Source organism: Malus domestica, chromosome 15 (assembly GCF_042453785.1).
Source record: "Malus domestica chromosome 15, GDT2T_hap1".
Classification (NCBI taxonomy): domain Eukaryota; kingdom Viridiplantae; phylum Streptophyta; class Magnoliopsida; order Rosales; family Rosaceae; genus Malus; species Malus domestica.
Window position 1 is genome coordinate 55,214,339 of NC_091675.1, and position 21,531 is coordinate 55,235,869.

At 39.9% G+C, this 21,531-nt stretch overlaps 1 protein-coding gene and 1 long non-coding RNA gene across 2 annotated transcripts; one reads left to right on the plus strand and one right to left on the minus strand.

Annotated features, from left to right (window-relative positions):
• Window positions 1–5,185: 5,185 nt before the first annotated feature.
• Window positions 5,186–8,341, minus strand: LOC103402279 (septin and tuftelin-interacting protein 1 homolog 1-like). The gene is made up of 2 exons (XM_017323275.3): window positions 8,254–8,341; window positions 5,186–8,158 (listed from the first exon to the last, which is right to left on the minus strand). Exon 2 carries the CDS (start codon window positions 8,102–8,104, stop codon window positions 5,477–5,479), a length of 2,628 nt encoding a protein of 875 aa, XP_017178764.2. The 5' UTR covers window positions 8,105–8,158; window positions 8,254–8,341; the 3' UTR covers window positions 5,186–5,476.
• Window positions 8,342–14,821: 6,480 nt separating this feature from the next.
• Window positions 14,822–17,281, plus strand: LOC139192407 (uncharacterized). Its single transcript, XR_011576552.1, has 5 exons — window positions 14,822–15,009; window positions 15,094–15,253; window positions 15,359–15,427; window positions 16,119–16,177; window positions 17,216–17,281. It is a non-coding gene; the product is annotated as an uncharacterized lncRNA (long non-coding RNA).
• Window positions 17,282–21,531: the final 4,250 nt, after the last annotated feature.

Genomic DNA, 21,531 nt, shown 5'->3' on the forward strand with positions numbered 1-21,531 from the left:
ACTAAGTGGGGTCGGCTATATGAATCCTAGAACGCCATTGCGCTCGGTTTTGTGTCATGTCCTCTGTTAGATCCAAGTACTCAAGTCTTTTCTTAGGGTCTCTTCCAAAGTTTTCCTAGGTCTTCCTCTACCTTTTCGACCCTGAACTTCTGTCCCGTAGTCACATTTTCGAACCGGAGCGTCAGTAGGCCTTCTTTGCACATGTCCAAACCACCGGAACCGATTTTCTCTCATATTTCCTTCAATTTTGGCTACTCCTACTTTACCTCGGATATCCTCATTCCCAATCTTATCCTTTCTCGTGTGCCCATACATCCCACAAAGCATCCTCATCTCCGCTACACCCATTTTGTGTACGTCTTAATGCTTCACCGCCCAACATTCTGTGCCATACAACATCGCTAGCCTTATTGCCGTCCTATAAAAATTTTCCCTTGAGCTTCAGTAGCTTACGACGGTCACACAACACGCCGGATGCACTCTTACCCTTCATCCATCCAGCTTGTATTATATGGTTGAGATCTCCATCTAATTCTCCGTTCTCTTGCAAGATAGATCCTAGGTAGCGAAAACGGTCACTTTTTGTGATCTTCGCTAGATTGCTCCGGTCATTAATGTGGATAAGTATATAAATGGATAGAGATAGGAAAGCAAACACAAGATGTACGTGGTTCACCCAGATTGGCTACGTCCACGGAATAGAGGAGTTCTCATTAATTGTGAAGGGTTTATACAAGTACATAGGTTCAAGCTCTCCTTTAGTGAGTACAAGTGAATGATTTAGTACAAATGACATTTGGAAATATTGTGGGAGAATGATCTTGTAGCCACGAAACTTCTAAGTACCGGAGTGTGGTATCGTCTTGACTTGCCTTATCTGTCTCATAGGTAGATGTGGCATCTTCTCTAGAAGTACTCTTCCTCCATCCAGGGGTGGTATCTGTAACTGGTCGAGATGCACAAGGTAATGTATCAATTTCACTTGAAGCTTACTTGTAGTTTCATGCTTGGTCAAGCGCGATACAAACCATGTAGTAGAAGTCCCCCAAGTCGCCGAGCTAGGGGATCTGCTGAAAGAGGTGACAGACAAGGTAAGCAATCAGAGCTCCGGCTGATTGTTTACATTCTCCCTATCTTGCAGGCAGCATGAAGGATAAAGAGAAGAAAAATGAGAAGAGATGATATGGGATACTTTTGCTTTTGAAGAAGTAACTTTCCACAGACTTATTCTTGAACTGGGCTGGAGGGTTTTCTGGTTTCCTCCAGAGTATAAGGCCGACTGAAGAATTTGAGGGTCAAAACAAGTCCATCAAATCTAGAGTACGTTCGACCCTGCTGATATGGGATACTTTTGCTTTTGACAGAGTTGTGGATGTATCGGCACGTGTGCTGTTACGCTTGTCTCCACATGCTTCCTTGTATCCTTCTCACTTGCCCTATCTGTTCCTCAGGCAGATGCGGTATCTTCCCTGGAAGCATAAGATGTTGAAGATGAGTACTCGAGAGCAACGCCAGGTAAGTAATCAGGTAAGGGGTTCCAGGCAGTCAGTTCCTGACTGGAAGCTTGATTCCAAGTGCTGACTGATTGCTCTCTTTCTCCTTGTCTTGCAGGTAAGAACAAGGCCAAAGGAAAAGACAGGAAAAAAGCATGATATGGGATACTCTTGCTTTTAACCCTGATGATATGAGATATTCTTGCTCTAGTATAACTTGTTTGCAGAGGTATTATCGGGGGGAAAGAAAGTTGAATATTTCGAAAGGCTTCGTTGGGAGTGCCCTCTCAGATATGAGGAAGGGTTGAGCATTTTTGCAAGTCTGCCTGTCCGTTAGGGATGGAGGTCGACATATATAGGAGTATCCCTAACAACAAGTAGTAATGCTATTCCTTTACCCTACTTGGTCATAGCACGGTAGTGGGAGCTGCCAGCTTCACATGTTTTAACTCTGTCAGAGCACTTTGAAAAAGTGGTTTGTGGTATCTGGAAAGCTGATGTTGCGTGTGAAGATTACAGACAAGCTTTATCTAAGGAGGTCTGGTTCTCGAAGTTGAGAAAGTAATGCATCTTCGATTTTCGAACAAGCAATCCTATCGGGGATCTGGCTCTCGAGATTCGGAGAACGATGCCTCTTCGATTTTTGGGAAAGCAATCCTGCTGGGGGTCTGGCTCTCGAGATTCGGAGAGCGGTGTCTCTTCGATTTTTGAGAAAGTAATCATGTTGGGAGTCTGGCTCTCGAGATTCGGAGGGCGGTGCCTCTTCGATTTTGGAGCAAGCAATCTTGTTGGGAGTGTTTTCTCGAATGTGAGTAAAGGTTGGGCATGTTTGCTAGTCTACCTTGCCACGAAGCACAGAGGTTGACACACAGGGACTTTCCAATTATCCAGCAATGGTAATGTTCCTTTACCCTCTCTTCGATTTTTGAGAAAGTAATCATGTTGGGAGTCTGGCTCTCGAGATTCGAGGGACGGTGCCTCTTCGATTTTGGAGCAAGCAATCTTGTTGGAAGTGTTTTCTCAAATGTGAGTAAAGGTTGGGCATGTTTGCTAGTCTACCTTGCCACGAAGCACAAAGGTTGACACACAGGGACTTTCCAATTATCCAGCAGTGGTACTGTTCCTTTACCCTCTCTTCGATTTTTGAGAAAGTAATCATGTTGGGAGTCTGGCTCTCGAGATTCGAAGGGCGGTGCCTCTTCGATTTTGGAGCAAGCAATCTTGTTGGGAGTGTTTTCTCGAATATGAGTAAAGGTTGGGCATGTTTGCTAGTCTACCTTGCCATGAAGCACAGAGGTTGACACACCGGGACTTTCCAATTATCCAGCAGTGGTACTGTTCTTTTACCCTTGTGGGTAATAATATGGTAACTAGACCTTCAAAATTTATGTGTCTAAACTTTGTTAGTGTTGTTTCTTTGCAATTCTTTTACCCTTCTTGGTCAGAGCGATGTAGTGGGAGCTGCAAGCTTCACGTGTCTCAACTTTGTCAGAGAACTTTGGCAAAGTTATCTGTGGTACCCATGAGCTACTGTTGCGTGTGAGAAGTGGGTGATTGAACAGTACGATTCATGTGCTTTCTACTTCGCCAGAAATCTTCGACATAATGCCCATAATTTCCGCAAAGCTGAGTGTGCGTGTGACAGGTGCTGACAAGGCTGGAAAAGTAGGTGCCTCTTCGATTTCTGAGATCGGCCCTCGTGGTCTCTAAGCAGCCCAGCTTTTGAGAAAGCAAGCCTCTTCGATTTCTGAGATCGGCCTTTGTGGTCTCTGAGCAGCCCAGCTTTTGAGAAAGCAAACGCCTCTTCGATTTCTGAGATCGACCCTCGTGGTCTCTGAGCAGCCCAGCTTTTGAGAAAGCAAACGCCTCTTCGATTTCTGAAGCTTCGTCGAGTGCAGATTTTTATAGGGGCTGACATTAAGTTCCAAAGCACACTTGAATATCCACCAGTAGAAGCTCCATTCTTGCACTTCTAAGATCTTGATTTGTCTGACCTCTACTCTCTTCAACACCTTTGAAAATGTCTGGCCCCTCCGACCGTCGTTTTGACTTGAACCTTGTTGAAGAGGCAGCCTCGCCTTCTCCAGACAACATAGGGCGCTCATCCTTCGTCTTCCCTACTGGTCCTCTTACCGTTGGGGATTCCATGATGAAGAATGATATGACCGCTGCGGTAGTGGCCAGGAACCTTCTCACTCCCAAAGATAACAGACTACTTTCCAAACAGTCTGATGAGTTGGCTGTTAAGGATTCTCTGGCTCTCAGTGTTCAGTGTGCAGGTTCTGTGTCTAATATGGCCCAACGCCTATTTGCTCGAACCCGCCAAGTTGAATCATTGGCGGCTGAAGTGATGAGTCTCAAACAGGAGATTAGAGGGCTCAAGCATGAGAATAAACAGTTGCACCGGCTCGCACATGACTATGCTACAAACATGAAGAGGAAGCTTGACCAAATGAAGGAATCTGATGGTCAGGTTTTACTTGATCATCAGAGATTTGTGGGTTTGTTCCAAAGGCATTTATTGCCTTCGTCTTCTAGGGCTGTACCGCGTAATGAAGCTCCAAATGATCAACCTCTGATGCCTCCTCCTTCTAGGGTTTTGTCCAGTACTGAGGCTCCGAATGATCCCCCTCCGGTGCCTTCTCTTTCTGGGGCTCTACCGACTGCTGAGACTTCTCCTAAGCAACCTTTGTGAAGGCTCCCTCTTGTTTGTTTATTTTGACTCAAGTATATGTACATATTTGTAACTTATCGGGGATATCAATAAATAAGCTTTCCTTCATTTCAACGTATTGTGTTAAATACACCAAAGCCAGCCTTCTTCGCTAAGTTCTTTGAATTTTCTTTTGTTGAAGCTTGTATGTTGAAGCTTTGTGAGTGGAGCATATAGGTTGAGGTAGTGTTCCCTTAATTTCCCGAGTGAGGAAAACTTCTCGGTTGGAGACTTAGAAAATCCAAGTCACTGAGTGGGATCGGCTATATGAATCTTAGAACACCATTGTGTTCTGTCCTGTGTCATGTCCTCCGTTAGATCCAAGTACTCTAAGTCTTTTCTTAGGGTCTCTTCCAAAGTTTTCCTAGGTCTTCCTCTACCCCTTCGGCCCTGAACCTCTGTCCCATAGTCGCATCTTCTAATCGGAGCGTCAGTAGGCCTTCTTTGCACATGTCCAAGATAATACTAACACCACAACACCGAACAGAAGAAGAGCAGCACCACAAAAAGACTACTCAACATAACAATGAATCAACAGAAAACTAGAACACTGATTAGCTAACATAAGCTTAGAAATTGAGACACAGAATGACTAAAGACGCCGAAAATCCCACTATACCCCACAAATCTTCACTCACTTCGCTCTTTATCTTACTTATGTTTCTTTTTTTTCATAATTTGACATAAAAACAAAACATATTTAACTTGTCTGAGTAAGACTATAGTATCTGCCAAAACTCCACTCCTGGTCATTCCTAGTGATGAGATAGTATAACCATCACTACTGAATCTATGCACCGTACTTTCAACCTTTTGCTACATTTAAAAACTGCATAAGCTCTCCTATTATGAAGACATCCAAGAAAATCATAAACTGTGTGTAGAGAGGCCACAGCACACCCAAAACATTGATAATCATGCATGCATGTTAGTTTGGATTATAAGCACAAAAACAGACATTTCAATGAAAACTGGGCAATAATCAAAATCGTTGGTACTATAATAGCAAGATGTATTTATACAACCTAGTAACTGGAGTGAATCCAACTGCAAAACTAAAATAATGAATGAAAAGGTTAGATTTTGCAAATACCATTCCTTACAGCAGATATTCCGGCTTCCAAAGACAAGCTGAAAAAGTATGACAAGTTAATTTTTGAGTTCTCGATCCAAGAGTTAGGCATGCTGCATTACAACCTAATGCATTAGCTCCATTCTCGCTCCAGAGTCACCACACACACCTCCAACTCTTCAAAGACCTTTTTAAAACTCAGCGTCTCCTTGTAAGTAAATTATTGTGCATGTCCAGCAACCTTTCAAGGGATACAAGGGACCAAGTTTCCTCTGTTTGGGCATATACCTTTTGATTTAGGGAATCAACTATTATGCTTACATTACCAAAGCCATACATCTGGTGACCATTATGCATCCTCCCAGGCTTAGGCCTAAATAGCAGCCCATTTTGCTGCGCATGGGCTTCAATAACATCTTTCAAACTCATCTCGTGACCAATGCCATCCATTTGAGCAGTGCCACCCAAGTTTGCATGTGCTGCTGCTGCTGCTTTCTGCTGTGCCTCAAATTGCCTTTGCTCAAGCACCCTAAGGTAGCTAATATTCTCCTTCAAACCAGGTTGGACCACCTCCATACCCTCAACAGCCCGATTCATCATGTCAAGACCACAATTAAGCTGATACCGGATACTTTCATTTGCATGAAGCTCCTCAGGAATGAGTTCCTTCCAACCTTTGTACCAATTTAAAACCTCTTCAAAGTTCGGGTTCGAACATAACCAGTGATACAAAACCTGTAGCCACTTGGTGAAGAAAAATTTCTCCAATATATCTACCATTAGATGAATTGGAATAGCAGAAGCCCAACTCATCACCCAATTAAATTGATCAAGTGTCTGATCTGCAGGGTTCACTTGGAATTCTTGTAAGACAAGCTGCAACTTGGGTACTATAAATCTATACATAAGTTGTTCCCAACTCGCGGCATCAAACACCTTCTTCCACGGTGAGAGTATGGTATAGGCAGATCCATCGCTTGGGTGCCAAGCACCCAGAACATTACTCAACTTGAATCGTATTGTGTGATACAAGTCTTCCAACTTGTGTCCCAAGAGTGGTAGCCACGGATGCACCCACACATGGATGGGAACAGTGTCCCGGTGAGGTTCCCACAAGTCAACTGCGTCCTTCAATTTAGGAAAGATTACCATATCCAGTATGGAATGAAGGACAGAAGGAGGCAGCAAGTTCTCCCAAGACTCCAGAAAGCGAAGCATGGGTTCAGGGTCCTTGGGCTGCCATGTATTGACGCCAGCAATCCTCACGGCGGGTACCACCACCTCGGAAAGCAATTTGGTGTAAGGGGACATTGAGCTATCCCAAATATCCAGGTATTGCTCGCTCTCCCCCTCTCCATGAAGCAAAGCCTTCCAAGAAGATATTACATCCAACCCATGCGAGGGGTTCCTAAGAGGATCCCAGCCTTGAAACATCCTAATAAACAGAGGCAGAGCGAAGGAGCAGGCAATGCAAGACAAGTTACATAACTTATAGTCATCGGCGTATCTCTTCTGCAGGTCACGAAAGCCCTTTGTCAGGGAGTCCAGCGTCAATGTTCCCATGCTATTCTCTTCTCCCAGTCGATCTATGACGGTCCTAATATCCTCCAAGTTATCCAGGTGTTGCTTCTGCCTGGCCACCTCCGTCTCCAACCTCTCTTTCTCCTGGTTCAAGCTGATGGCCGTGTCCCGCTCATTCCTCAGGTCCCTGTCAATCTTCTGGATATCGAGCTCAGCTAAGTCCAGAATCAACCTGACGTTGTGCTGTAGCTCAGGCATGGGAAGATCCTCTTCCCTTGCTTTCTCTTCGGCATTCAAATTCTCCAGATTGGTCAAGACTCGAACCTGAGGTCCGCGCATATCAACCACCTTGTGCACAAGGACCTCTGTGCCTTCTTCCTGCTTCTGGGCTAACAACTCCTTGGCAGAGACATAATGGTCCTTGTTAGTCTTGTTCTTCTTCCAGGAAGGCTTCTTTTTGGTGGAGGTGGCAGCGGGCAAAGGCTTGCTCGGCTTTTCAGCTTCCAATTCTTGCAAGCTAGGCCGCTTGACCTCCGTCTCCTTGTAATCATTGAAACCCATGCCCATATTCTTTGGCCTCAGCTTGGCTTCAATAGGAGCGAGAATGCCTTGCTCGTTCTTCCCAAGTCCGCCTCCTTTGTAGCCCATGTTCTTAAGCATCTTCATTCCAATGCCCTTGGTGTGTTTCTCGAAGGCCCCCAGACCCCCATCCCCACCGCCCTTTGCTCCTAGTCCTGCAAATTGACGTTCTTCAGAAACTCCTCTACTCTGAGACTGACGACTAGTAAGCTTGAGCAATTTCATCTTTTCCCTCTCCTTGTGTCTCCTCTCCGCTCCCTCCTTTATCTTCTTCCCAAAAGCCGTCGGTAAAAAACTCTGCTCATCCTCCACCTCCTCCTCCTCCTCCTCGCCACCCAAAGAATCCGAATTCGGATTTTTAAAACCTAAACCGGAACCCGTAGCGGCACCAAATCCAAGGCCATTGGTGGCGCCGAGGCCAGGCCGCTTATCATCGTTTTGCTGCTTTGAATTGTCGTCGACCTCCTGGTTGGGCATGACGATTCCTGTGGAGACAAAACTGACGGGCTTGGTGAGGTCGACCCTTCGGTCTTTCCTGCGTTTTCTGGAGCCGTCGTTGTCATCGTCGTCATCGGAATCGGCAGTAAATATGCCGTAGAGGACGTCGTCTTTGGTTTGGACGGGCTTGTCCTTGCGCTTGCGGTAATAGAACTCGCCGCCGATCCACTGGGCGTCCTCGTAATCCTCCTCCATCCCAAACCTCTCCATCTCCTGATAATCATCCATCACCCACCCTGCCCTAAAATTGTACCTCTGATTTCGATTGCCAAAACCCTAACACTGGTGATTGAGGGATCAGATCATAAAAATTTTGACCAAAAGATGATATACATCCGAATAAAATGGAATAAAAGTGAAAATACAAAGCAAATTACCGATGCAGTGATTTAAGGCTTGTGGTGGCTGTCTCGGGCGTAAGAGGGCCAATATGGGCGCGTGAGAGAGTGATAAGGGTACGTTTGCTGATTACACCAACTTGTGAACGTTTTTTCATTTTTCATTTGGGATTTTTTTCGTTTTTTCATTTTTCGTTTAGGGTACGTGGAATATTACCCCTGAATTTTTATTTTTTATTTTTTATCACTTGGATTCTTGTTTTTTTATGGCTTACTAGCATATGGGCACACATAAAATGTGTGAGAAATTTTTTTGGGTAAATTACATAATATCTTTCAGGTTTGAGGTCTATTACAACCTCATACATCGTTAAAATATTTCACTTTAATACCTCACCTAATATTTTATTTCAATATAATACCTCTGTTACATTTTCATCCATTGATCCATTTAAAGCTGACATGGTTGTCATATTTGTGCTGATGTGGTAGCCATGTGGCAAAAAAAATATTTTTTTATACATTAAAAATATTATAATATTACCCTATTTAAAAATTTAAAAAATAAAAAATAATAAAAAAAAAAAAGAAAAGCCCAAACCCATAAATCCTTCATCGCAACCCCACATCCTACCCCCATCCTTACCTATCTCTTCCTTCACACCCCAATCATTTCTCCAAACAACTATCAACCCCCTAAAATCCCCATTCCTGCCAAACCCCAAGTCCCCTGTTATTATCATAGGTGGGGGACTCGCCGCCGCCACCCACCTCAACTCCCAAAACACCCATTTCCTCCTCCTCGAAGCCTCCGACGCCGTCGGCGACAGCGTCCGAACTGATGTCGTCGACGGGTTCCTTCTCAACCGGGGCTTCCAAATCTTCATCACCACTTACCCAGAAGCCCAGAAACTTCTCGACTACCAATCCCTCAACCTCCAAAAATTCTACTATGGCTTGACATCACCACATAGAATCGTGCTTCCTGGCTTGACATCTTCATACTCCTGTAACAGCACTGCGTGGGTTGCACCTTCTCTTTCACCTCATCGTAACCTCCTCTCGATGTCAACTCAGGCAACGCTGCTCCCTGAAGCTCTAGTTCTCCACTCATGGTTTTTTTTATCGGTGCGGCTAGAGCTCAAGAACCCGAGGAACAGATCTACAGATTCAAATGACTTTGCCTTGCTCAGATCCCGCTTTTTCTCTCTGATAATGGCTTTCACGAACTTATGGACTTCAGATACGACAAAACGGAGGCGCTTTTCCGACCTGATTCGGAGAGGGAAGGCAGTTTTCTTGATGTATAAAACCATGTCGATTGCCTTTAGCTAGACGAAGGGTGGGTTTTTCGTTTTCTATGTTTTATTTTTTTTATTTTTTGAGAAGATTTTGGTTTTTTTTTATTTAAAAAAAATTACCACGTTGCACACATTTGGCAGCTATGTGGCACAAATGTGGCAGCCACGTCAGCTCTTAACGGATTAATGGATGAAAAATGTAACGGATGTACTATATTGAAATAAAATAGTAGGTGGTATGAAAGTGAAATGTTTTAAAGATGTTGTATGAGGTTGTAATTGTCACATCCTGGTCCAATCCCCCACCATATCTTAGGCTCGACTCCATCGTAACATGATATTGTCCACTTTAGGCCTCGACCACACCCTCACAATTTTGTTTCTGGGAACTCACACGAAAACTTCCAAGTGGGTCACCCATCATGGAATTGCTCTCGTGGGAACTCACTTAACTTCGGAGTTCTGATGGAACCTAAAGCCAATGAGCTCCCAAAAGGCCTCGTGATAGGTAGAGATGGGAATATACATATAAGGCTTAGAGGATTCACTCCCCTGGTTGATGTGGGATGTAACAATCCACCCCCTTAGGGGCTCGACGTCCTCGTCAGCACACATCCGGCCAGGGATTGGCTCTGATACCAAATTGTGCAGATCTTCCGGATTGAGTTACATAGGATTGTGGATCCTACCGTTGATCTTTGACCAATGGTTGACTTTTGGTCAATGGGTCTCAAATCATTCTAGAACGTTCTTGGGATGTGTTTTATGTAAGTTACTTGTTCTATTGATAAGAGTTCTAAGACGTGACTAAATAATTGTTCTAGGTGAGGATCATTCGTGATGTCTCGATATTCATGCTAGGGAGTCGTAGCGTAAACCTCAGGTGAGTGGGTCTTTTCCTTTTTATCGTATATATATATGATTGATAATTCCACAAGCGCTTTTAAATTGAATTATGCATTTTATGCCATATCATAATCTAAAATATTATGATATGGTTGAATTTTAGATTGCATTATGGCATATCCATATGCATATTACCTACATATAATTGTTGTGAATGCTTTGAAATGCTAAGGTGAACGCGGGACGCGTAGGTAAGTTCAGGTGAGTTTATGGTGTTATTTGAAATGATTGATTGATGACATGACTATACTTATGTTTTATGCAACTCTAAAATTGTCGTATAGGTTTCAATAGGCAACTCCAACATTGTCGTACAGGTTGCAATAATAGGCAACTCCGACATTGTCGTACAGGTTGCAATAGGCAACTCCGACACTATCGTGTAGGTTGCAATGATAGGTAACTCCGATATTGTTGTACAGGTCGCAATGGGCAACTCCAACACTATTATACAGGCTGCCTATGAGTCGTACAGGTTGTATTAGGCAACTCCGATTCATGTGTTATCATAGATTGATTTATGAGTCGTATAGGTTGCGTTAGGCAACTCCGACTCTTGGGTTATCATAGATTGATGAGCACCTGATTTTATTATGTTGTTGCCTATATGTAGTGATTTTGGATTATTTTTGGATTTAATGTTGATTTACATTTGACTTCATACTTATATGTAGTATGATTTCCTAGAAATTATACAAGTAGAGCGAGGGGTTATATCGTTTAGAAGGTCTTTATTAAAGCTTTATACTCAGGCCCACTCACTCTTGTTTTTTTTTTTTTTATCCCTCCAAGTTCTAGTAGCTTAGTTTTCGTATCGACGAGGATTCGTGGCAAGCCTTGGTATTGGAGATTACCTTCGACGGTATGATTTTCAATCCACTCTACTGTACTTTACTTATACTCTGACGTTACATGTGAAATGGGTTCATTCCCGCTCACAGCGCACTCTCGTGTTTAGGCATTTTTAGGTATAAATTTATTCACATATTCCACATCACCACACTTTATGGCTTCGTCACCTTCCAGGTATCGTCCAGCACAACTCGATTCGGAGTCCTAGAGGACAATCCGGGTCGAGATGTGTTAGTTTGGTATCAGAGCACAAGGCCTTTTGGGAGCTCACTAGCTTCAGGTTCCATCGGAACTTCGAAGTTAAGCGAGTTCGCGCGAAATCAATCCCATGATGGGCGACCCACTAGGAAGTTCTTATGTGAGTTCCCAGAAACAAAACCGTGAGGGCGTGGTCGGGGCCCAAAGCGGACAATATCGTGTTACGGTGGAGTCGAGTCGGGGATATGGTGAGGGCCCAGACCGAGATGTGAAATAATAGACCTCAAACCTGATGGGGTATTATGTAATTTACCCAAATTTTTTATTTTTGTTTTTTGAAATAGAAGAAGAGAGGAAGAGAATGATAGAGAATGTGAGAGGAGGTGGACGGTTGAAGAGGCTTTAGGCGAGAGAGTTGTAGAGAGAAGTCCAGGAGAGTTGATAAGAGAGAAACAGGAACGAAGAGAAATTTTAAATAAAATCTGTTAGTATTACATGGCTATGATGCTCAACTAAAAAACTTTTCGATATAGAAGGAGAGAGGAAGAGAGGATAAAGAATATGGGAGTGGGAATTTTTTTTAAATTTTTTTTGAGTTAGAGATATGTTAGAATTACATGTAAGTGAGGCTTTGAAAAAAAAAATAGCAAAATTTGGTTGTATGAAATTACATTTCTACCTCATATTTCTTATTCATGTTTTGTTTTAATTAGATGGTTAAACTGGTAATTTCATAGAGTTTTAGTTGACAATGAGTGTTTTATTAAGAGAGCTGTTATTCCCACCCCAATGTTTTATCTTCCCATCCACCTTTTAATGACTTTTTTAATTACAAATTTGTCCATTTGTAAAATGACTAATAAGGACCTTAGTTACCATCTTTTGCATTATTGCTTTTTTTTTTTATAAAAAATAAAAAAGAAAAGTTTGGGTTTGATAACTCTTTAGACTATTTGTCTTCCTTAAACCCTAACTCATCCTTCCCATCTCTCATCATTCTCATCCCTTTTCATTCAGAGAAAGCAAAATCATTTAGAGAAAACATAATTTTTTGTGTGCAATTTGTTAGGAGTTGTCAAAATTCTGATTTACCTTTATGTCCATTTGATCAGACAATTCAGCAACACGGCAACTCGAACTTGAATCATTCATCAAATTGATTCCTATTTGAATGTGTTGTATCTACGATTTCGTATTACGTTGTCGTACAATTTGGCAATAATGGATAGTGTATCGTGATCAATCGAACTAGAAACATGAAGCATGATGTTGTAATTAACTTGACTAAACTCAGTTCGATAAAACAATGAAAACATGAATCAATTAGAAAAATAAAACAACGTGACTTGAGAAATGGTGAAAGTGCAGCATAGAAAGCTGAGTTGAAAAAAAAAATTATATATATATATATATAAAGGGTTATTTTAGGAATAATAGTGGGTGGGGAAATAACATTTTAATTTTTAACATTTTATAGTGGGTGTAAATATAACGTGGGTGGGGAAATACGACAACGGGGTAGGTCTAGCAGCTCTCTTTATTAATTAGTAGAGATTAGTTGAAATGCCCTTTAAAACTGCCATTGAGTCTCAATTTACTCCTTGAAACTGGTTTTGTCTCACTTTGCCCCCTGAAACTGATATTTTCAACTCTTTTGTCTCACTTTAGCCACTTCTATTAATGGAATGTTAAATTTAAGGGTATTTTAGACATTTCAGTTTTACACATTTATTTCTCTAGCCTACACACTAAACAAGTCTGAATTTTATTTTTGACAACTCTAATCCAAACGCATAAATTTTGGGCATTTTTAAAAATAAATTATTCAATCAATAGAAAATTTTCGAGCAACAAATCATTGTATCAATCAAAATAAGGGTTACATTTGTTTATAAAGTCATTTCACTTGCAAGACATCCATGATTGGCTCGAAACTTTGCAATTGAAAAATATTCATTACAACAAAATCATTATACCATTAAGCTATCCTATCCAAAATACTTCTCAAACCAAAAAAAATCATTTACAGCAAATGTGCACAATTTGAAACAAAAAATTTCACATTGTTAAGCATTGATTCCACTAGGCATGAGCTTGTTCAAATTGTGCACATTTGCTTTAAATATTTTTTTGAAAATATAACTTTAGCCCTTAAAACTTAATTTTCTCTACATAAAACCCTACATAGGTTTTTTACTTGAATAAAACCCATTGACTAGATTCCACATCAACAAATTCATTAATTATGTTTGACTTTACACATTTAAAAATTCCGAATGCCTAAAATACCCCTATTTGATTTTTTTTTTAATTTATTGATAAACCATATTTGGATGTTTGATGTATATAATTAATGTCACGCAGATTGTAAGGAAGAATTAATGAGTTTACAAAAAAAAAAAAAAAACCACTAACGTTATAAATTCATTGCCTAATATATAATAACATAAAACATGTCTAATATATGTTATTATACATGCTTAATTAAGTCAATAAAATTATATTTTACATATTAATGTAGATAAATTATTTCACATACACATATATACATACATATATATATATATATATACATACATATATATATATATAATTCATGTAAAATAATTGACCTACAAAAAATAAAATCATTTGATTCAAATAGTGCACCTACTATTAAAATTTTAAAATGTTAGATTGCTTAAAAAAAAAATTTACCCAAGATATGTAAAATACATGAAAAATAATTTACCTACATAATACCAAACCTAATATATGCAAAATACAACCAAAATAATTTACCTAAATAATAAAATGTGTCAAATATATATATATGATATTGATACATACAAAATAAAATACCTACATAACAAAAGAATGCTATTTGATTCAAAATTAATTTACTTACAAAATAAAACAAGGTTATTTGATTCGAAGTTAATTTACCTATTATTTGTACATATCTTATAATAATAAAATGTGTCAAATATATGTAATAATATATGAACAATAAGTTACTGACAAAAATAAAAGATAGTTATTTGATTCATTATTAATTTACCTACAAAATATATATTATTTGCTAATCATAAATTTACATATATAGGTAAGACGTATAGTAGTACATATTGGTAAATTATATATATATTGAACTTATAGTAGTACTGTCACAGCCCGTCCTGGAATTTTAATTCCGAGGACGTGAAAAGACGAAAATGCCCTTAAACGGGATTAAGGTGCGTAATTTTGGTATTGGTTTTACCTAAAATTCCTAAGTTATTGTTAATTAAACTTAAACTTGGACTAATAATTTTGTGTTTGGACTTTAGGTAGGGTCCTACACCCTAAATCCCTCCCCATTTCCCGTTTGTTGTCTCTCTCTCATCTCCTCAGTCACTCTCTCTCTCTTCCTTAGCTCTTCCTCAGAAACTCTCACTCTCTCTTTTCTTCTCGAACGCACGGGCAACCACCAAAACCACCTAAAACCTATACCAACGTCCAAGTTAAGACCACATTTGGACTCCTGGAACTTCCACGATCACGTAGACATCAATTTCAGGTAAGTTCTACTTCGGAAAACCCTAGTTTTCAAAGTACTCGTGAAATGGTACTGTTCATGATCTTTTAAATGGTTACGATTTAGGCTAAAACAAGATCACAGCGAGCTTAGTGAGGTCCCAAGGAAGCTCGGAGTGCTTCGTTGGAAGTTTTTGGACGTAAGAACACGGAGATCGACAAGTTCAAAGTTTGGCCGGAGCTTTCGAGGCGTTTTCCGGCGAATCCTCGGCGAGTTAGGAGTCGAGGTAGGTATCAATCTCTTCGTCTCGTCAAGTACTACAACTTTCCTTTTTTTTTCACTCAATTTCGTTGAGTATTGAAGAAGTTATACTCATTTGAAAAATACCCAGTTTCCGGCGACCTCCGAGGCTTTCGAGGCAGTTTCCGGCCAAACCACGGCGAACTAGGTGTTGTTCAAGGTACCATTCTCTTTGTCTCTGCAAGGGCTACAACTTTCGTTTTTGAATTACTTGATTTCGTTGAGAAATGACAAAGTTATGGCAATTTAAAAAACTGCCCGGAAAACGGCCGCCGGAAAAACCAGTCCGGCGACCCAAGGAAGAAGAAGGTGCTACAGTAAAAATAAAAAATAAAATTATTTTAAAAATATGTCGACGTCCGTGACGTCGAGTAGATCACTGTGGTATATTCATATACCTAAATTGAACACCGTATGAGAAAGTTTTGAGGATTGTTGGTTAGGTGTTCAAATAACGTTTTATAATTTTCACATTTAGGTGAAAATGTGAATTGATGATCCGACCGTTGGATCGTCACCAAACTTTGATACGTTGTAATACGTAATATTTGAGGATTATTGGAACTTACGGATTGGGAATCCGAGTTACGGATCTTCCGGAATTGGAATTGTAAGTCCATAATATAAAATGTTAACCGTCACTTAGTTTTGGAAATTGACGGAGATCCGACCGTTGGATGGTAATGAAATTTTAGGATGTTGTCCTAGAGGTATAATGTGGACCTCTGGAAGTTATGGATTTAAAATCTGAGTGGCAGATCTTCCGGATCGATCAACGTAGTGACGTATTTTATATAAGTTATGTATTCTATCGATATGAATTCTGAGCCTGGATTTGATTACTATTCTAGGCGGCGATCGTCATGACGCCTTGATGTGTGGTGCTAGGGAGTTGTTGGACGAACTCCAGGTGAGTGGGCAGTTTTGTTTTCCGTATATATATATACTTGACGTTTCCCAGAAATTGAATTGAAATGAAAATATGTTTAAAATGAAATGCATATGAGTTATGTGGAAAAACGGGAAGTGAAATACCATGCATAGAATTGATATGAAAAGTATATAGAAATGTGAGTTGAAATGCCATGCATGAATTAATATATGATGCATATGTATGAATTGGTGCGGTGGACGCACATGTAAGAATTGATTTATGATGCATATGTATGAATTGGTGCGGTGGACGCACATGTAAGAATTGATTTATGATGCATATGTATGAATTGGTGCGGTGGACGCACAGGTAAGAATTGATTTATGATGCATATGTATGAAATGGTGCGGTGGACGCACAGATGAGTATTTAATTACTGTTATGATGATGATGATATATATTGAGCTCAAATCCTGCACCATGGTTTAGTGCTTATAGTATTCACCGCATCGCACGCTCGCCTTGGATCCAAGTAGATGCTAGTCGTACAGTCCACGCGGAGTGGGTACGACAGACCAGTCGCGAGAGTGTTAGTGAGATTCCGACTGGTGGGTGACCTTAGATTATGTGCACAGATGATTTATGAGAAGCACTAGAGCGTAACTTGCGTGCAGAAGGCCGGACGGGTCACAGAGGTGACTCCGGTAGAGTGATAATGATAGATTTTGAGCTCTAGGTTCAACCGTACAGGGCTATTAGAGGGCCTACGGTTGATTACTTTCTTGCACCTGATATGATTATGTTGATGCATTCATACCTTATTACTGTTGAGATGATGTGGCATGGCATAATTAATATGAGAAATGTTGAGATGATGTGGCATGGCATAATTGTTATGAAAATGTTGAGTTAACGACTTGAAGTCTTGAGAATATATATGTATATTTATATTTTACATTTCTGGGAAAGTATACAGGTTTTACGGAGAGGGGTTACAACGTTTTGAGAAATGTTTGGATTTGGAAAAAGAATTGTTTTACTGACCCACTCAATTTTGGTTTTGCGCCCCTCCAGGTTCAGGAATCACAAAGGTGTGGTGACTACGAGGAATTCGACGGTGTTCTGACAGAATGGACCAAATTAGGACGCACCTTCGGGTGTATCAACTTATAAATTGTATCTTAAAGCTTTCGTACTGTGCAAATGGTTACGTCACTCTCACGTGACGGCCAGCATGCCCTCCTTCGGGACGGGGTGTGTCAGTTGGTATCAGAGCATGGTTGCAATCTTGGACATTTTGAGAAGTTCTAGTGAATTCTGTCAGAACTACACCGCCTCGTAGCAAACCACGTAGTTAGAGGAACTTAGTCTCCCCGATTTAGCGGGTTGGGGGAAACTATTATTATGGTGATTCGGTATATTATCAAAATGGACATTTTAAGATGGGTAATGAGTTGAACTTGAATCACCTTATGAAATGATGAACCTGAGGGAACGAAGTGACGGTTTAACCGTTTGGAAAAGATGTTTCGGAATATGCAAGTTAAAGGAAATTTCCTTCTGACAGGTGGGTCGAGACGACTACCTGATTTTGGTTATGAATTTGTATCCTGGTGGAAACAGGAGTATGAATTGTTGTCACCAGAGGAATCAGTCGATTGAGAATTGTTTAAGGACTTGTTTAAAGGAAAAGTTTATCCCTCCGGCATTTATCGATGGTAGTAAACAAGAGTTTACAAATATGAGACAAGGAAGGTGATGATCGAGGGATATTATAGAAAGTTTTCAGACTTGCCTCGTTGCATCCAGATATTGTTGTTAATTTGGTGGAGGTGTTATGTTGTTTTAAGCTGGGTGGCAAAAAGGGAAGTGGTATTTTGGGTGACCACTATCCATTGTACTTCTTACCAGGAGTATACAAGATGTTGTTGAGCCTTGAGGACTCTGAGAACATGAGCAACGAGAATAAAGAAGAATAAGAAAAGAATAGGAATTAAAAGAAGACGATAAAGTTAATGATTCGTCATATCAAGGATATAGAAAGATTCAGAGCTTCGAAAGAAGTGAAGCTAGAGTTAATTTTTCCAGCTGAGGTTTTAATGTCGCTGGTCAGAATAAAAGTGATGGATATACTGGTAATCCCCGATATTTGAGACAAGGTGTCTCGAGTAAAGGAAATGTACCTTGTGCAGCAGGTACAAAATTAACACTTTGGGAAGTGTGAAATTAATGAATGTGTTTATGTGAACAGAGGGGACACAGAATTGTGAATCGTCCCTAGAATCAGTTGTACACAACAGTTTTCTATGACATCATAGTGTTGATTCAGCAGAGTTATGGATTTAGTAGTTTGGTCGGATTGACCGTGAGTACAGAGAGATTTGATGAGTTATATGTTCAGCCGTACAGACCATGAGAAGTGGATTCGATTGACACATGAGAAATTGGTGAGTTATAGGCTCGGCCGTACCGACCACGCGGAGTGGATCCGGCCGACGTATTATTGAGATAAGAGTTGAATCAACCGTATTGGTCATTCTAGTTGACTTCGGCTGATATATTTCTTATTATGTATGTTATTACCTAGAGAGTAGTAAATAAATGTAGTTGAGACGAGTGTATGTATTTTGCATTGAGTAACAAAATAGTAATGTTATATCTTTGAGAGTGGTTGCCTACTTATCGAGACAACGATGATTTATCAGTATTGCGGGCTGCAGACCGTAATATTAATAACTCATTCGTGGATTCGTTAAGCAAGCAACCCGGTAGATTATTTTATGTTAGTATTGTACTTATTTAGAATGCTTAATAATAATAGAATATATATTGTATCAGTTAATTCTGTTCCATTAGATTGGTTGGTTATAATTGTGACAAGACGGAATGTTACGGGAAACCAGTACTTTCCATCGATCTGGATGAACAGAGATTACTTTTGTAAGTATGCAAAATGGATTGAGTTAGGCTGTTATTTATGCTATGAGAGCAAGGAGATTGTTTTCGAAAGGCTGTCAAAAATACTTAGCTCATGTGGTGCTAAATGATGTTGTTTGGAGTAGTGTGAATAATGTCGAAAGAGTTAGACTTTTCTTGATGTCTTCCTTGAAAGTATACCTAGATTGCCTTCAGGCAGAGATATGAGGTTCATTATTGATTTGTTGCCAGGTATAAATTTATATTGGAGATTGGTTCAGGATGAGTTAAGGGAATTGGAAATTCAGTTGAGAGAATTGGTTGATAAAAGTTTTATTCAACCTAGTACAACACTTTTGAGGAGCCCAGTTTGTTGGTGAGGAAGAAAAATGGATCTTGAGACTGTTCATTGATTATAGACAATGGAGTCGGGTAACGATTGAGAACCGTTATCCATGGTGATGTACTGATGTTTATTTAACCAGCTCATAAGTAATTGCGAAGATTCAAAGATTGAATTGAGATCTGGTTACTACCAATTAAATATTATAAGTGACATTGATCATAAGATGGTTTTCTGGACTCGTTATAGTCTTTATGAAGTTTGGTGATGCTATATGGATACTCATGCTGTTTTATGAGTTATTGGATGAAGTATTCCAATAATGCCTTGATAAATAGATATCATTTTCATTGAAGATATTCTGGTATACTCTAAGCCTAGAGCAGAGCATGTAAACGTATTAAGTCGGTGAAGCAAAGATTAAGAGAACGTTGGTTGTATGCTAAGTTTAGCAAATGCGAATGTTGGATGAATCAAGTGGCATTCTGAGATTGGTTATATCTGCTTAAGGTATTCAAATGAATTCTTAAAAGGCAGCAGAATTGAGAAATTGGAACAACCACAAGCCATAATTGAGATTCGGAAATTCTTAACTTATCAGGCTATTTTGGATGGTTGTGAAAGAATTTTTAGTCATTGTTTTGTCATTGATGAGACTGTTGAGAAAGGAGGTTATGTATGAGTGGGAAGGAAATTGTGAGCAAAGGATTCAACAACTGAAGTATTTCCTCACTCATGCACGTATTTTAGTAATCCCAGAGAATAATGGTAATCATAAATTTTTAGTGATGTTTCTTGAATGGTATTGGATGCATGTTGATGCAAATGTTAGGGTGATTGCATACGTTTCACGATAAAAGGAATCTCATAAGATGAATTACCCTACTGGTGATTTGGAAGTCACGATTACCATTCTTGCTGTGAAGTTATGGAGACATTATATTTTAGTGGGAATGCAAGATTTTTTTTTTACGAATCCAAAAAGTCTTCAATATCCATTACTTGGAAGGAATTTGATATGAGGCAGCGAAAGTGAATTGTATTGCTTAATGAACATGATTGTACGATCAGGGTGATCGTAAAGTTTGTTCTAGCTGAAGCACTTGGTGAGAAGACTACAGTAAGATTAATATCTGGCGCCAAGAGTATCATTTTGTGGATTGAAAACCAACGGAAGAAAAATTAAGAATGGAAGATCGAGAAGAAGTTATACTTGTTAAGTAACAAGTTAGTACATTTACCCCAATGTTGAGTAACAACCTTTCCCAGACAGTGCAACACTACTTATTTGTTTTATGGAAAAGAGAATTGGATTACGGAACTGCTAAGTTTCTTAAGTATGTTGGTTGTGCAGTTTCCGAAGTAACGCCATAAGGACCATGAAATGTGTCACGTGAGTCGGTTTTTGATGACTTGTGAATGGAATGTTTCTGGGTAGAGAAAGATTCGATCGAGAAAGAGTTTTAGTAGACCCTGAGACTATGGATGAGTCTCCTCAAAGTATTCAGGTGATTAAGTTAACCTGAAGTAACCAGGAATGGCAAAAGAGATCAACAGATGGATATGCCACTAATCGAGTGTGTAAGGTAAATGGTTTGATATTTTTGGAAAATTCACCACGAACAGAAATGAAGAGAATTGGAAAAGAGACAAGATAAGATTTAAACACATCAGACCGTTTTGATCATTAAAAGAATCAATGAAGTTGCATATAAGTTTGTGATGCCTTCAAAATTGGCTAAGGTGCATAATGCATTATATTTCGATGCGTTGTCACTAGGTGGCAGATTCGTCACATGGGATTCTGGTGCAACTATTTAGAATTCAATTGGATTCGACTTGATAAGGAACCAAGGACTACTTTGGATTGGGAAAAGAAGGTCCTGAGAATTAAGACAGAGTAAGTGGTAAAAGCTTTGTGAAGGAAATCATTCAGTAGAAAATTATGTGGGAGAAAGAGAAACGGATGAGAGAGATTTACCCGAAGCTATTGTTGGAGTATGGTTGATTTAGTTGATTGCTGGAATTTCGGGGACGAAATTCTATAACGAGGGAAGATTGTCACAGCCCGTCCTGGAATTTTAATTCCGAGGACGTGAAAAGACGAAAATGCCCTTAAACGGGATTAAGG